General features: G+C 42.7%; 1 protein-coding gene across 6 annotated transcripts in view; it reads right to left on the reverse strand.

Annotated features, from left to right (window-relative positions):
- The window catches only part of FNIP2 (folliculin interacting protein 2), a 129312-nt gene that overhangs the window by 18806 nt on the left and 92048 nt on the right, over positions 1 to 18458 (reverse strand). For all 6 annotated transcript variants that reach the window (XM_023636378.2, XM_023636379.2, XM_005607793.4 and 3 more), the window contains 5 exons: positions 18139 to 18227; positions 15487 to 15633; positions 15200 to 15369; positions 7867 to 9211; positions 6840 to 6996 (listed from right to left, as the gene is read on the reverse strand). In XM_023636378.2, the coding sequence (XP_023492146.1) occupies positions 6840 to 6996; positions 7867 to 9211; positions 15200 to 15369; positions 15487 to 15633; positions 18139 to 18227 (1908 nt within the window). The remainder of the gene's footprint in view (positions 1 to 6839; positions 6997 to 7866; positions 9212 to 15199; positions 15370 to 15486; positions 15634 to 18138; positions 18228 to 18458) is intronic.

Here is an 18458-nt window from a genome sequence, read left to right on the forward strand (position 1 = left end):
TCCCAAGTCGTAAGGGTAGGATAAATCTGGCCCCCACACCACACACAGCATGAGCCTGGGATTTTGATTTCTCATGGGTGACTTTATTTTCCTCCACTCAAGCTCCCAACTTGTTTTTTGCTGCTTCCCTGTTTATGGCTGGAATTTTCTAGTTGCCTGTTCATGGAAGGATAGCTCTTTGAAGCTCCAGGCTTTAGGGAAAGGGCTCAATTCCAGGTCCCAAGCTTTATGTTCATATAAGACCACATATCTCTTCCTGAGATCTTGGAAATTCAGCACCTAATTCCTAGGACTTGTATCCAGACTGAGATCCCAGGGGGCCTGGCTGCATTAGCCCAAACTTACTGTTCTGGCTTTGATTTCTATTTGTTTCTAACACAAAAGGATTTCCATTTTCTTCAGGCACAGGTATAATAACAATGGGGCTTGGGTTGGGATGGTAATATTTTATCCATTATGTCTATAGTTTTAGAGGGGAGGCATGCCATGTGCATCCGTACAACACGTTGCTGGAACCCTCCCACCTCATATCCTGGCTATGCCTAGCACATAAAAGGTGCTGGGTCAGTACTTTCTAATAGATACATAAATCTCCAAGGCATGACTCGCCTCTTCCTCCCCAAAAGCCATCTCCAACCTCCCTGCCCCATTTTTGGCCAAACAAGTCATCCAGACCACCTGAAATACTATCAGCAGAGATTTCCAGTTCATCAAGCAGACTGTTAACATGTGAAAATACCAGAATGGATAATAATGATATGATCTTAGCATAACTCTGTAAGCATTTGTTTATCAAAATTTTTTTCTCGGGGCCAGCCTGGTGGCGTAGCGGTTAAGTTTGCACGTTCCGCTTCAGCGGCCCTGGGGTTTGCCAGTTCGGATCCCAGGTGCGGACACGGCACTGCTTGGCAAGCCATGCTGTGGCAGGCGTCCCACCTATAAAGTACAGAAAGATGGGCATGGATGTTAGCTCAGGGCCAGTCTTCCTCAGCAAAAAGAGAAGGATTGGCAGCAGATGTTAGCTCAGGGCTAATCTTCCTAAAAAAAAGAAAATTTCTTTTCTCTTGGAAACAGGTTCAATGTCACTAAAGACTTAAGAGTTGTAATAAGGTGGAGAAGAAGAGGAAAATCAATCAGTTTGGACTACAGGACATTGCTGAGGGATCCTGGTATGTACACCACGGTGGAGACTCTGGGAAGCCTGAAGACATCATGAAGACACAGGGACCTGGGGGCAGAGGGAACGAGGGAGGGGTGCAGTGAGGTGGTCTGGGGGGTACAAAGGAAACATCTTCTGTGTGTCTGTGCCTGAGGCTGTGATCACCGGACTCACTGGACAGACACCCAAGTTTAGCCTATGGCCCTGCAGATACAGTGTGCAACCTTGGGAAAGGCGTAACTGTCTGGCCAGTCGCTTGCTGAGGAAAGAAACGGTTTAAAGTCAAGGAAAGGTGCTCGAGATCAAAAAAGATCAAGAGAATAAAGTTATGTGAGGATGTGCATGACTCCAAAATAAAATGTAAGAAGGTGGGTAGCTTTTTTGCAGAGAACGGCACAGACATCCAAATATTTTGCACACAGCGAAAAAATTGGGGCAAATATAAAAATTAGCCATGTGTCTAATATTAAAAAAATACAAGAAAAATGAAGCCTGACAGACCCATAATAAGCTTTTTGTTCTCCTTTAGGTAAAAAAAAAAAAAAAAAAATGAACACAAAGAACCACAGACATTATGTCTAAACACATTAGTCTTTCTCTTTATTTTTTAAAGATTATCTGCCATTTCTCTTTACTTCAGAAGAAAGAGACATGCTAATCATCAGTTTTACCCACAGTAACAAACACACATCCTAAACCCAGTTCTACGGGGAACAGTTGACTAACATCCCTGTGCACTTTCTCTGACAGGCACCCAGCGAGGTGCGGAGACATGAAAGGAGCCAAGTCCTCTTCTCTGCTTCCAGGCGCCTGCAGCCCTAGTGGGAGAAAGACGTTGGAAACAGAAAAAAGGTCCGGTGCGACGTGCTAAGGAGCCTAGAGGTGAGAACAGTTGAGTTCTACCTGAGGGTGCTGGGATGTTTGCAAACAAGAAGCAACATTTGAACTGGGTCTTCAAAGATGAACGAAAGAGCCTCAGGCGAAGGACGCAACTGCACACAGGTAAAAGGGTGAGAGAAAGGCGGCCCATTAAAGAATGGCAAACAGTGTGACCAGGGCAGAAAAGGAGACGTGGGCTGTGTGTGTGTGCATTTAAAGGACATAAAAGGGACAATTCCAGCCAAGGAGTTTATATTTTACTTTGGAAAAAATGGGAAAATATTAGAGCAGAAGAGTAGATGATCATATTCATGTTTCAGAAAGAGCTCTTTTGTGGCACTGTGCAAGATGACTGGAAGGGGAAAATCGGACAGAGGGATACTCGTTGGGACAGTTAAGGGGGAGTTTACTCAGTGTACATGCTTATACATGTGTGCCCATAAAAACATGTGTGTATACATGTATGTATATACACCCCCCCAACAAATATTTCACTAAAGAGTAAGACAGTGCTATAGGCTCAAAGAATTGTCATGCTCATTATCCAACAGAGGGAAGTGAAAGCACCAAGAGGTGTTCTAAAATAGCAGATCTGCCCTACATAGATATTTACCTCACAATACTATTGATCTTAAGGTTGTTGTTGACTTGAGGCACTTAATGCTGTCTGTGTTACTTAAGTAATGATTTATCATTTGCTGTGACTTGCTGTTCTTTTGTAGTCTTCCTGGTTGATTACACTGCACGGCTTAATTAGGTATTCATGAGCGTATATCGCAGCCAAGCTTTTAGCAAAGCTCCTTATCTGTGCTACTGATTTCCGCATGATATTTCTGGAGTCAATCTGTTGCTACTCTTAAAATTAAATGAAAGAGGCTGCTACAGCCAACTGTTAGTTTTATAGATTATTCTGTAAAATGTCTGAGGCCCTGGAACACAGTTTTTAAAAAAACATCAAAATGTGATGTTAATTTTGGTCTTGATGACCCTATCCTGAAGAGTTAGAGCAGCATGGCCTGCTCCTTGTGATATCAGAGGCAAAGGGAAAGTGGACGCTTTTAGCACAGAACGAATGTGTGGATGGCTTCTGACCCATCATCTCCAACAGGAATTTTGTGGGAAACTTTTTACAAAGCACTTTCACATGTATTATTTTATTAGCTAACATTTATTGGGCATTTAGTAATGTGCCAAAGCACTGTGTTAAACATTTGATATGTATTATCTCAGTCTTCAAGCCAGACCTATATGTATTGTTCATTTTATAGAAGATGAAACTGATGCTTAGAAAATTAAAGAAACTTGCCCAAGGTCACAAAGTCACTAAAGGGTGAGCCATGATTCAAATTCAGGTCTGTCTGTCTTTAGAAACCAAACTCTTAACCACTGGGTTATATTTCATCTGTTCTTCTACATACATTTTTCTGAGGCTTAGTGATGCCAATTGATGTACTTGACTACCAGCGAATGAGTGGAAATTCTAAGACTTGAACCCAAGCCTTCAGTGTCAAGTCAGTGCTCCTCCACCACCCTCCACTGCCCCATAATTTAATACCCCTAACACTGCCCTGGACAGGAGTATTCACAGGCAGACAAGCATACGGGAGGAAAAAAGAAGAGAGAAAAAGCTACTTGAGGGTCGCAAGTAGAGAAGGAAGCTGGCTCTCTCATTCTCTCCCACTTTACCATTTAAAGTCAAAAGGAAAACAGAGGACAGAAAGCACATTTAGATGTGGCAGGAAAAAAAATGAAACTAAATATTACTTTAGCCTAATTTAAGGCAGCTGTATAATCTATATGTTAGGAGGCAGAAAAACAGTTCAAATGACAGAAAAGAGGTACTATATGGATTAAACAAGAACATGTGTTTAAATATTTAAAGACTATCAAAATCTTAATATGGGAAAGCCAGTAATAAAAATGAAAATAAATGCAATGAAGTTAATATATCTTTCTTTCCTAAGAGACTAGAATAAGGAAATGTACAAAAAGAAACTCTTAGTATTGGAAGCTCTAGAATGCAATCTCTCAGTGAGGAAAAAACTCCGCAGACTAGTCCACGAAGGTTATAAAAGTGCACATTTACCTATCACAGATTTTACAATGCCATCATGCATATGTCTAGAAAATAGATCAATAACTTAAATCAACTGCTTTTAAACTGTTATTAAAAATTCTTCTCCAAAAACAATTATAAATATCAAAGCCTGATGAAGTCTAGCATGCACACTAAGAATTATTAACATCCAAAAACAGGCTTTTGAAAGCAAGTTATGATCAAGCAATTGATCCCAACCTTCTGTTCCTCAACAAGCTATTATTTCAGCTCTTACTCTGGTCAGGTACTTATTCTTGGATCCTTGCTTCTCTCTTTGGCAACATACTTAAGAATTTAAATAATTACTAGGCTTTATGGAGCAGTAAATTCCATACAATGCTCAAAAAAACCTTTCTAATTTATTTTTCAACAAATATTTGTAAATGGCAGTTGAAAGTACGGCTGTTTTTATTTAAAAACTACCACAGACCAGAGTCCCAGTCTGAGAGGCAGTTTAAATGGAACACTACTTCAAAAGCAAAATTCATTATGATGCATGTGCCAAGCGAAATTAGAAATCCACTAATGCTAATTGGATACATTCTGAAAGCATTAAACTTCTGAAGATATTTTTATGAACCCTTCACAATTCCTATTAACACCCATGCATGGCTGCACTTTGGATGTACCCACAATTTGACACAATATAGGTTATTATGCTTAATAACATTCGCTCTCTCAGGGTGACAGCATAATCTAAAGAAACGAGAAAAGCTACAGTGTGAAAACACTACTTCTGAAAGGCAGGGAAAATGATACAGGAAAAGTCTTTAAGAGTACAAATAGAGGAAACATAGCTTTGTTTTTTCAAATATAAGAATGATAGAGCTAGATGGTCAACATGAAAACCTAATACACATAAAAAACACAACTTGTCAGCCTATGGAAAACATAAAAAATGTCATGAACGGTTTTGCAGATAAATTCAAGGAGAGATATCAATCAACAGATTGCATTTCTATAGTGGTTAGTGAACAAGTCTAGGGTATTTGGGCAACAGCCCCCAGTTGGTAAGATCAAAGGAACTGAAGAGAACCCAGTTAGTTCACATGCTATCTCTTGACACCTTTGTCAGAAGCAGAACGTGGGGCTTCCTGGAAGAAGGGTCCAACAAGCAACACCAACATTCTTACAAATCAAACCGACAGCAGAGCAGAAAGAAAAACCCCACCGGTTTTGCATATGTGGATATAAACATAAGGCGCTGACAGAAAAGGAAAGGAGGGTCTCTAATTCCCTGCCATAATGCTACAGATGGCGACTAACCAAACGCGAGTCTCTAAAATCACTGAGGTTTCACACATGGTTTAAGACAACCTAGAAAGATAGTACCATACAAGGAGGGCATTGTTCTTATTCTAAGGTCACTGATGTACGGACCTCTGAAATGATAAGCAAGTACACACTGTTCATCACAACTGTGAAAATAAAATATTATGACATTCCTTACAGAGACAAAAGCAACTTCATAGCTTCATTCCAGGAATATCCCGGTGAGGGGTGGTGTCTGACCACAAAGCAGGGCAGGGTTAGGAATGTTTGGGTACAAATGCGTACACTGGGTTGGCCTTCCCAGCTTCAGATCGCCCCCTCCTCATCTCTTCTCCCTCCCCTTTCTGGGGGGTTATGAGGACAACTGCTTCACTACTGAGCTTTTCTTCCCGTTTCACACAAATATCTTCAGACTGTTTAGCCTGTGTCTGACGTATGCTTAGTCTTCACAGAGGAGATGCTCAAGGCCAAAGATAACATGCAGTACCTTCTGTTCCACCTCCCAAAAAATACTTGTTGGGTGACAAGGTAGGTAACAAGCCAAATTCTAATTTTCTTAATGCAATGAGGACTTTCTCTATTGCACAAGATACAATATGTTTCCAATGCAAAACATCTATTTTTGCACATCTGCCCAATAGCAGCTCAATTAAAAACAGGCCCATCAGATTGACACAGTTTCCTTAACTGCTCAGTTCCTGTCATGCTGTGGATAGCAGAAAAGCACTTAACGGCAGCCACAAGGCAATTTTCCAGTAAGACTTGTTAATCTTTATGCAGCCATCTTCATGCAGCCATCACAGTGAACTTAACGACAAATCAGTTAAAATAAATTACTTTCAGGAACTTGTAAGGATCAGATAAAAAGCAAACCATATGTGACATCTCTTCAGTCCTCCCCGTGACAGCATATAATTGTCACCATCTGTGCTCTTTATTCTATTTGCCTGGCCTCTCTGCCCTCACTCACCCCCAGATCCACTCTTTGCCCTTCTCTGTCTTGTGCGGGCCTCAGGAGGCTGACCTCTGTGGACTAGAGGACTGGGTCTGCATCAGTATGACCCTGCTCTCTGGCTTTCAGAGGGGCTTAGCCAATGGGAGGTGACAGAAGAGCTCAGAGGCTGGAGGAGAGAGATGTCAGGGGTTATCCCCTACCCTGCTCAGTGCTCCTGCAGCCAGGCAGGCCCTCTTCCAGCTCCAGCTCTCCACAGCTGCGGTGGCACTGCTCCCTTTCTTTACTCCTTTAGGCCCAGGTGTGCTCATAGCTTCCGGCTGCTGCTCATAGCCAGTCCTTCACCAGCCCTCGTTGGTTCCAGTAACCCTGGCTGCATCTCTCTGAACAATCCCTTAATTACACTTGCTTCAGTATAAACACCTGTTGCTGGCTGACACACTGCCAGCAGCCAGAGGCTCCAAGCTGGGATCACTTACATGGACGGTGTGGACCAGATCCGCCAGCAGGCACTGCCTCAGCTTCTCATCACTGCTGGTCCCATGAAGCACCAGATCAGGCATGTACGTGGGGCAATAACCCGCCAGAAGTGAGCGGCCAAAGTTTCTTACATTTGGGTTGCTGATGCTCTGAGATCTAAAACAATATCGACCCATTAGAATACACAATTAAAAACGTACTTCCTTCTTGTGTTACAAGTGGAACAAAAACAAGTAAGAAAAATAGATTCAGGGTGTCCATTTCAGCAATCCTTCAGTAAGTGGATCATTGGTGTGGGAAAAGGAAGGGGGTTGGAAGAGAAAAAGGCATTTTTTCTTTAACGGAAAAAAACGCCAGTATTTTGATGCCTGGTTATGAGTTTGTTCTTGTACCTCATATCGAATATCCACCAGGCAGTCTGTGTCAAGAGAGTGAAGAAGGAGAGTCTACTGATGGGGAGATCTTGCCAAAAGGGTGGCTTTAGGAACTCGACACATCTGCACAGGGTGGTGCCCACAAGAGTGCAGAAGAACAGAAGAAATCTCTAATTACTGCTTTCAGTCATCACACGCCAAATAATCGACCTGATGGAGTGTTAAGGAAGAGGTGTTGTTTCCCGACCACTTCACACTGCTCCGAGCGGCAGGAGAGAAGCCGCACGGGGAGGTAATCCACCACCTCCGAAGCAGCACATCTGCTTCATTTAACTTCCCTACAGATGACAGAAAATTAAACTCCCTGCTCCCCACCACCACCTCCACCACATCCCTTAGCTTCCCCAAATTGTCACAATGGTTACAAAAGCAACCACTTGCATCCTCGCTCAGATGCACTAAGCCAATGATCATCCATGGAGAACGGGCAGGCTGGAAACCGTTTTTATCAGTTTGATAACACTTCTAATACTATGAGAAAAAAACCCATATGTGTAAAACAGCCAGCAGCAGCTAATGTGATCATGGGTGTCGGGTCAGGAGATCAGTATTTGAACCCAGTTCCCTCTGCTTCCCAGACTGCTAGTGTTACCTTGGCAGAGGCAGCTCCACTTCCAAGGACCCTTCAGGCCGGTCACTGCTGTGACCCAGATCCAGCGTGGCTGAAGCACATGCTTCGTCGTCGCTGTCTCCGAGAGCGCTATCTGAGCTTTCGTTTCTGGGAATGTCTCCTTCAATCCTGAAGTCAGCCTTCCTGTCGGCATCCCCACAGGGGACATCTGCCTCAACCGAGAAGTCCGAGTCCTGCTGGACACACCTGCTCGGAACAGGCTCTACCAGAGATCCTTCCGCAACCTTCAGATACAAACCTCTCGTTTTCTCCAGCGTTCTCTGTCCAGCTCCTGCCGCACTGTCATTAGGAGCTAACAAGTGGACAGATCGGTCAAGCAGCCCAGCAGCATCTGCTGTGACCTTGGTTCTGATGCCTCTGTCCTCAGCAAAACCCCAGTCACATGCACTTTCGCCCCCTTCAGAAGATTGATTCTGAGGACAGCAGACATTCTTTTGGAAGCCAGGCATGAAGGAGCACCGAGAAACCTGCTGGTCCTGAGCCACGTGAGCAGCCCCGCTGGGCTCAGCAGAGGGACAACTGGCTGACTCTGGATATTGTCTACAGCCCTTTAGCCGTTCCTCCATTTTTTTTGTGCGGCTTTCAAAGTCAGACTCTGGAGACACGGAGCTTCCAATTTGGAAGGTGACCTTTTCTAAGGGAGGCTTCTCCCGGGAATGTCTGTCAGGGCAAGGCCAGGCTGCTGACCGGTCTGGTAGTTTCTTAGGCATCTCCCCTTTCAACTCCTCAATGACAGTCTGTTGGCCAATCTGCAGTCCTGCCCCCAAACCTTCACAGCTGGAGAATCTTGAAGAGCCATCTCGTGGTGCCTCTTTTTCACTTTCTTCATCCCCAACAGAAGCATCCTGAGGTTTCCAAGAGCTGTCCAGTGCTGTCTCTTGGTATCCCATGCTGCCGACCTCAGAACTCTTGTTTCCTTCTTTGTCAGGTTTGGGACACAGCTCTCTAATGTCTACGCCCTCTGGGACCCCAGCCAACCCCTCCGTCCCGGGGCTCCTGCCCTCGGCCATCGTCGTGGGTGGCAGGATGGGGGGAAGGAGAGCAGGTTCACTTCTCACCGTAACTACCACGTACTCAGACTCCTCCACCTCACCCCTCTCCAGCGCTGTCGTGATGTTGCTCCCGTTTACCACTTGGTCACCTTCACCATGATTCCCACTCCAGGTCAGCTGGTTCTCTTGCAGCTCAGAGCAACGGAGAAAGTAGGTCAGGACATAAAGTATGCGCTGGACCAAATCCTTCTGCTTCCCCACCACCACAGTGCGAGTCAGCCTCACTGGAGAGCCGATAGCTCCATAAAGATCACCTGTAGAGCAAAGGGGACACAAAGACAAAGTCGTCTCAGGTGAGCATGTCATGGACATGTCAGCCTTTACAAGAGAAAAACAATGACCTATCCCCAAACTGGAATGGCTTCCTCACACACCTGACTGAGGCAAAGAGGTAATTCCTAGTAATGACTGTGTGTTGGTTTTGCCTCTACAATGGAAAGTGTGCCTGGAAGGCCAGGCACAGGATGTGGCCCACTGCTCTTAGTGCATGGGTACAGTGCTGGTGTACACAGCACCCTGCTGTGCTTGTTAGGTCTTTCCACGAAGCTTACTGGGCTGGCCAGCTCCCAGCTCCCCAAGGAAGGCTAAGGCCAGAGCCCTGAATACGTGACCAAGTCAAATACTGTATCTTGGAAACTAGAATGATGAGATTTTCTTAGAAGAATCCCAGGACAATAGGCGTTGGAGTGAAATCCAAATTCAGGATGTCTGAACAGAAGTACAGGGAATCAATTCAAAACACTTAATGAAATGGCCTGCTCAGAATTCGCCCAATATACACACATGCACCAAGTAGAATCAATTTGATCAAGGAGAAGAAAACCCCTTAGTCATGAATAATAAATCTGAACATTTTCTTTCTATTACTTCACATGAAAATAATTCTACTGGAAAAAAATATGTCCCATAAATTACATCCTGAAAAGCTGATTAAAAACCGGCTAATGAACCATGAACATTTAGCTTAAAGGTGGAAGAAGGGCAAACGTGTCAATGAACCCAGCAGTATGAGCTTTTCATCAAAAGTATTTGTCAAGTGCCTAACTATTAAAATTACTGCATTTAATAGGTTGTACATTTGACACTTTGATAATAATATTGACAACTACAACAAAAAGCCAACTTTTACTGACTCTGCAGGCACAATGCTAAGTGTTTTTACATGGATTTATCTCATGTATATCTCTGTTTAACCAACCCTGAGTTAGAAACCACCACGGGAATAATCAGAATGTTGGAATAAATCAAAACTTGAAAAGATACTAAATAAAGGAGAGGAGATACATGGTAATAATTATAAATAAGAACTCAGGAAGTTAGAACGCATCTGAGGAATGCATCCAGACAGAGAAGGGAAGGCATTTATAAGGGCATATACTAGATAAAACTAATTAAATGGATAGATTAAGACTGGAGAAAGTTATGGGAACCACCAGGAAGTCCCTCGTCTGGAGAGTATTCCCTGGTGAAAGGCTACTGGTCCTAAGAAAGTTTAAAGGGTAGGACAGAGACGATACTAAACAATCCTCTTATAAAAAGACTAGGTTACTTGCTAAGAGAGCTTTATCTCTGAGGCTGTTGCAACTGACTGAGAAATCATCCAAGAATTCAAAAGAATAACTCAGAACTGTGGTCTGATGGTAGGACAAGTACTTCTGCTTGAGAAAAGCTTCCTGACCAAGAGCCCATTCCGGCCCCTTCCCTGTGATTCCAGCGCCCACTGCTGCAGGAGATCACAGTCACTTCAGGACTTCATGGGACACTTGTGTTAAATCAGTCCCAATGTTAAGAAAGAAGATAAGTATGACATATCCCAACTCTGGTACAAAAAAACCACAGAAGAAAGGCCACTCAGAATGACAATATTATTTTTTAGCAATGCATTTAATTTTTGGTATTGCATGTTTTAACAACTAAGGCATAAGTGGGAAAAAAGTAAAACAAAGGAAGGTTATTAAAAGTAAAATTTATAATAATTTAAACCATATAAAGAAGGGAAAGCAATGTGGGTGGAAACAGTGCTATTTCTTTTAAGGCCAAACTTCATAAAATAATAGACCTGTAATACTAAAGAGTTACTGGATCTTGAAGGCAATTTTTTGAGTCCTGGACTGACAAAGCCACTGATTTTAGAGTAGATTCCTTTGTTTTCATGAGCATAATTTTACAAAATGAAGAAGAGGTTGCACAACAATGTGACTAACAGTACTGAAGTGTACACTTAGAAATGGGTAAGAGCATAAATGTTATGTGCTGTGCTTTTTTACCACAATTTAAAATACAAACAAGTTTAAGAAAAAGAGAGACAATGGGAGAAAGACAGAAGGAAAAAAAGGAAGGAGTAAAAAGATTGTGTGCAGGTGAAACAGAGAGAGAGGGCATGGGGCAGCAGGAAGGGGTGCAGGGCAAGGTGAGAGGAGAGACCATAAGGAAGAGGAGACAAACAGAGGGACCCAGAGAGACAAGGCAGCAGAGGACAGAGCAAGGGGACTGTGGAAGGGGGAGGGGAAGATCAGAGGGAAGAGGAACGGAGAGAGAAAAAGAGATGAGGAGTATAATGGTAGAGAATCGGAGAGAAGCAAAAAGAGGGTGAAGAAGAGATGAGAAAAGCAGAGAGGGTAAAACACACAAAGGAAAAGAAAAAATATCAAGGGAAACAATGAAAAGACAGAAACAGAAAATAGAAAGAGAGGGCGGAGAATAGAAAAGTGGGGAGAGGGGCCGGCCCTGTGGCTGAGTGGTTAAATTTGCACGCTCCGCTACGGTGGCCCAGGGTTTCTCTGGTTCGGATCCTGGGTGCGGACATGCACCACTCATCAGGCCACAGTGAGGTGGTATCCCACATACTACAACCAGAGGGACCTACAACTAAAATATACAACTATGTACTGGGGGAATTTTGGGGGAAAAAGCAGAAAGGAAAAAAAAAAAGATTGGCAACAGTTGTTAGCTCAGCTGCCAATCTTAAAAAAAAAAAAAGTGGGGAGAGACTGAGGTGAGAAGCTGAGAGGACTGAGGAGCCATGTAAAGAGGGGATGGCAAAAGGAGGAAGGCTGAGAGAGGTGGGGGGACATGGAAATGGTGGGAGAAACAGAGAAAATGAAAAAGGAGACAAGGAGAGAAACTGAGTATTATACATTCTAATAAAATGACATGCTATGAACTCCCCTTTGAGCAGTGCGTCCAGAATCCTACACATTGTAATTTACTGTACCTTTGTTATCATTTAGTTCAAACTATTTTCTAATTTCTCCTGTGAAGCATTGTTTGGCTTGTGGGTTATTTAAATGTGGCTGTTCAACTTCTGAGCAGGGGGAGATTTTCACCTTTCATCATTTTATTTATTTGTAGTCTAATTCCACTGCATTCTGAGAAATATAATTTAAACTTATAGAGAAAAAAATAAAGAAGAAACTTCAGACTTTTCTGCTTACATTATCTAAACCAATGATCTCAAACCTTTTTTGAGAAAATCTGCTTTTCATTTCCACAAATCCTTTAGGTCACTAGGGTCAAAGAGAGACCCACATGGAGCTCCTTCAACCAGTGGTGAGAGAGTGGCTTTCAAACTTCATATACTCATTCCAAGAAAGACATACATTTTACACTGCAACCTCACACACCCTCTGAAACAAACATTGTACAAAACATATATGTCTCGCTCTGATATTTTCTACTCTATTGTACCCTTTAAATGCTCTTCTGACCCACTAAATTGCTGCCACTCCCCACTAACGAGTCGTTATCCATACTTTGGAGAACTCCTGTATACTGTATAGAATGCATGTTAGGCAGAGGCAGGGATGGCTAAGCTCCTGAACAGCAAGCCAGTGAGAGTGTGAAAGGGTTTCTTGCTTCTAGCTTCTCTCCTCCTTTCCCTGGGAATGCTGAGAAGCCAGGCCAAAGTGGCCACGGCAGTGGTACCTGCCCTGGCAAGCTCTCAGATATGCCTTTGAAATAATTCAAGATGGAATCTTTTCTATTACTTAGGAACCTGGATTAAAATTACTCTGCATCAGTGTATATTCGCAGCAATGTACACTTTCCTGTTTACTGTGACTTGGTAAATATTTAATGAAAATAATATTAATAATTGGAAATAAGAATCTCCCCAGTCACATTATTGAAGGCCCTCAATGTTCTGTAAAATGGAAACTCAGCCATCATTTACACTTGGCTTTACAAAGCTATCACGTGACTCTGCACCAGGGCCTCATCCCTCCTCACACCACTCTTGTCAACAGCCAGACTGCTGCTGGATGGGAGGAGGGCAGGATTAGAGACTCGAAATAACACATGATCTCCTGTGAAAAAGGACTGTGAGCCCACAGGAAGGGACTTCACCCTGTTAGGCTGAACACAGGGAATTAACGGCTCTCAATTAGCTAAATTTCAAATGAGAAGCATGTCTAATTATAAATACATTTATCTAATTAAATGCACACTGCTTAATTAGCATTGTTTTTAAATGGGTGACCCAACAGCATGAAACGCCATGTTTCCTTAATATCCAGCTCCTTTCCCTTTGCCACTGAATGATACTACCTTTTTTTAAGACTATTGTTCCAAAACAAGAACAATAATGCTCTGTCCTCCCCGGGAAGAACTGTATGACGGAGTGCGTTAGGAATGCTCTGAGTTTTTCCTGACCTCAGTACTGATCAGTTGTATTAAGTCCTTTTCTAACATCTATAAATTCTTTAGTTAATTCATTTAACATGCACCTATTATTTCCCTAGCTGTGAGACATGTATTGTCTTTCTTACACACATCTCATGACCGGGGGCACAAGGGCAAGACATCTTTATTATCTGCAAAGCGAGGCCAATAGTAACAGGTTCGCAATGAAAATCTAATTAATTAACACGTGTAAAAAACACTAAAAACAGTGCTTGGTTCATAGTGACAGCTTTCATTACTCTTATTATAACATGCTGTTTTCTAAGATGAGATCATTTTCCCCCAGTCTACATTTCTTTTTCTAGAAAATGCCATTTTAACATTTCCTCAAGTATGTGTTCCTTGAAAATTCCCTTGATCCCCTCACTTTGTCTCTCAGTGCCCTGCCAATCTTAACGTTTTCATCAGCAGCATGGATAACAAAGGTGCTTTACATATAACTAATTTAATTCCCGCAGCAACCACGAACTATTACCACCCCATTTTACAGATAAAGAAACCAAGGCACAGAGAGGTTAAGTCACTTGCCCACGGAGCCTGGATTTGATCCAGGCAGTCTGGCTCTGGTGCCCACACTCTTAACCTCTGCACTACACTGTCTCCTCCCTGCATCCTTCTGCACACTCCTATCAAAGGAGTAATCAGGATGTTTTGAAGTCATCTGAATACAAGTCTGCCTCCTCCATTAGGCAGTCAGCTTCCTGAGGTTAAGCAGCATGTTACTCAACTCCGCATCTCTGGCATCTAGCACAGGCTCTGGAAGACAGTGAGTGTGCAAGTCCTACTTAGCCACTCTAAATGTTTGGTGAGTGAGAGGTCCAGAGTATACCTCTCTTCCACGTGAACCCAAATTCGCAAGATTGGTCTCACAAGTCCCAAACTCTGTAACCAACTATGCCAAAGCATTAGATTCCTATACCATGTTGAATCACAAAGCTTTGAGGAAATAAATGCCACCAACCAACAGCTAGGAAGCAAGGTTTCTGACTTAAGCTATTAAAAAGGTGGTGAAACTGTAGTGTGTTACTTTCTTTTCTCTCTTATTTTTCTCCTATCCAGTCCATCCTCTAGTGCAGTGGTCCTCAGCCAGGGGGTGTCTTGCCCCCCAGGGGACACTCAGTAATTTCTGGAGATATTTTTGATCATCACAACTTTGGAGGGGGTTTTTCACTGGTAGCTAGTGAAGAGGCCAGTGACGCCACTAAACATCCTATGATGCACAAGACAGCTCCCCCAATGACCCACCCAACAGAGAATTATCTGGCCCAAATGTCAATAATGCTGAGGTTAAGAAACCCTGTTCCAGGGTGAACTGTCACTCTGGTACGGGGCAACAAAGTCTACCTACGCTGCTTTAAAAGAGTAGAACAAAGCTGCTGGCATGGGGAAGGAGAGGAAGGTGATGGTCCTACAATTAGAATCTGTGGGCCAATCTTCTATTCCCTGTCTGGCCAATGACACCCCCTGAATTACCCAGTTGAAGAGCGAATATCAACTAAAAATGCTAGCATGTTTCCTGTTCCATCCCATATAATCTGCAAATAGTCAAATTAGGTACTAACCCAGCTGCGCCCAGAGAGGATTATATGGATGTGTTTTGGCCAGTGTGTTCACTGACTGAGAGGTGCGTTTCTCTGAGAAGGCTTTAATGGGAGGGTGATCAACAGGCATGACAGTCGGTACCCAGGCCAGGTGGTAGGTTAACACTGCAGTCAGCAAGGCAGCAAAAAACCTTGGAGAAAGGGAAGAAAACACAACCAGATGAATCAATACAGGGAGAGGCATGTCATGTACACACATACACTGGCCCTGGAATTTGCATACAAGGCTCCAGAAAGTTGAAGCTTACTGGTTTTTGTTGATCTGTTCTATCAGAAGTGTAAACTCCTTGAGAAAGCGCTGGCAGAGCTGGGTTTTTTCCAAAGTGCTGGACATCATGGTAAGCCATACGGGTTCAGCTATCCTTGGAACAGAGTATAAGTTCCAGATAGTCCCTCTATAGAAAAGAGAAGGGATACACAAAACTGTCACAAATATTATTTTGGATAATCTTTATATAAAGGAATAAAGAAGAAAACAATAATCTGGATCTATGTAGCCTTAAGGGATTCAAGCAGTATATAAAACAGGGGTCAGCAAACTATGACCCACAGACCAAATCTGACCGCCAACTTTCTGTAAATAAAGTTTTATTGGAACACGGCCATGCTCATTTCTTTATAAATTATCTGTTGCCACTTTAGCACAATGGCAAAGTTGAGTAGCTGTGACAGAGACCCTTTCCAGAAAAAGTATGCCAAGCCTTGATATAAAACATTCATTTTTTTTTTTGAGGAAGATTAGCCCTGAGCTAACTACTGCCAATCCTCCTCTTTTTGCTGAGGAAGACTGGCCCTGAGCTAACATCCATGCCCATCGTCCTCTACTTTATGCATGGGATGCCTACCACAGCATGGCTTTTGCCAAGCAGTGCCAGGTCCACACCGGGGATCTGAACCGACGAACCCTGGGCCGCCAAGAAGCGGAACACGTGAACTTAACCATTGCGCCACCGGGCCTAATTCATTTTTAAAACAATTTATTTTCACAATACCTTGCATCAGAACTTATGCCCATTTTTATAGTAAAGAAATAAAGGAAGAAAGAAATTATATGCTATACTAAAAATGTGACCAGAGGCAACTCAACTCTCCCACTTTCCAGTTAGGGCTTTAGTTCTATAAACCAAAGCACTCTATTCATTTTAGATGAAAAAAACCATAAATGGCTCTTCTTCATTATACTATATACTAAGTTTTTATACGGATTAACAGAATCAAATTCTTAGAACTGCAAGGTATTAGAGAAACTGACTAGTCTAATTCTACCACTTTACAAATGAAGAAACTGAGGCCTAGAGAAATTACGTTACTTGCGCAAGACATACAAATATTGAATGACAAGGTCAGGATGAGAATGCAGGTCTCCCGCCCTGGTGCCAAGGGCTCTGCTCCAAGCTACAGGACTCACAAGTGTTTTTCTAAAGAGCACACTAACTTAGCTTACGATCTCCACCGGTATGTCTGAATTTAAAACACATCTACTCTTCCTAAATCAAGATAGATGAGACATATTCTCACTTGATTTTCAAGCTGTGTGCATAAAAGAACTATGATACAACAGAATTCCACCTTGGCAAAAAAAAAAACCAGAGCATGTGCTGAGTTAGGCAGCAACGATCAGTTACGGTCACATAGAACTGGGATTCATTTACTAAAACTAAAGTCTCCAAATGCTAACGCTCTAATTTGTCACCACTGCTGGAGGGGTAGGTTGTTGACTTAAGAACAAGACCCCTCTATGTACAAAGTGAGGCTTTCTGGTTCTGTACTTTCAGATTCTTGACCTCTGAAAAAATTGATACTTTCATTAAACTAGTGTCCAGACTCTGAAGCACACATCAGCTTCTGGACTGAGCACAGCAAAGCAACAGGCAAATCCAGCTTTGCCCACACCAACTATAGAAGGTTTGCTAATCATCAGATTGCCATCAAAAAACACAACTTCACACTATTTCTCAAACATACAACTTAGGTCTTAACAATCACCAGATAACGACCAATGTGTTACTTCAGTACTTTATATGTACCTATGGGTTCAAAAAAAGCTGGGGATTTTGCTCCAAGTAGATTATAGAGTTCACCATCATATACCTTAAGCATCACAAAAATGTTCTAATCTTCTAAGAACTGTAACATTTTTTTATCCCTCAGCTGCAGAGTAACAGTTTGACTCATTAGCTCAGGACTGCTCTGGAGTGGGATTCCATTCCCCACTGAGAAATTGGCTCTAAGGACTGGTGCAACAATCCCGGCTCAGCACGGTGGAAGAGAATCCCACCTGCCACCCCAAGCAGATTACCCTTCCACCCAGACATTAGGAGCAAAGACTCTAGAAAACCAGTCTCCAGAGTACAAAGACCATCAATTAGAAACTAACAATGAAGACACACTAGGGTGATTAAACAATTTAATGTCCAGACCTTAAGAGAGGACAGTGGGTATAAACTAGGACTGTCCAGGCAAACCGGAATGTGTATCTCCCTGGCGTGCAAACTCTCTCCATATATGCTTTGGATAAGCATCCTTGAACTCAAGTTTTCAAATCTGTAAAATGGGGTTAACAGTGCTTACTTTTAGGGCTTTTGTGAGGATGACATGAAATAACGAACAGGCTTATAAGACACACCTGGATATTAGTTTTCTCCATTGACCCTATTAAAAACAATCACATCAAGAACTGTCCATCAGGCAGTAGTGAGGATTACTTGGTGCTGGGTGACTTAAATTTTTTGCTCCATTTGGTCTTAGTTTCCACCTTGAAGGAGCTGCTCAAGTGACTAATAACTGCCAGCTCCCCCATTCTTCAAGTCATGGTCTCTATGTATCCCTAGACCTATGGCTGCCGCTGCCACTGCTGCTCATGAATTTCCTGTTGGCTTCACCAAACTTTGCCAATTTACCTGAATTCTCCCAGAGCTTCCATCAGACGGCTGACATAAAACTGGACACGGAGACTTGATTCTGCAATCTTCCTACAGGAGATCATGGCCTTCATTGAAGAGAAAATAAGCCAAATTACTCTCTCAGAAGAAACTCCTTTATAACTATCTACTGGGCTTTATTAATAAAATACAATATTATAATCAAAACATTCAAGGTGGTAATGACTGAAGTCTTCAGGAAGCAGTAATTTCCTTTCCTAAAACAATCTAGTATCTGATCTCTAATACCAACATGCTAAGGATCTATCACTGACACAGGTGACTTAAGTTCTCTAGGA

This window comes from Equus caballus, chromosome 2 (assembly GCF_041296265.1).
Source record: "Equus caballus isolate H_3958 breed thoroughbred chromosome 2, TB-T2T, whole genome shotgun sequence".
Lineage (NCBI taxonomy): Eukaryota > Metazoa > Chordata > Mammalia > Perissodactyla > Equidae > Equus > Equus caballus.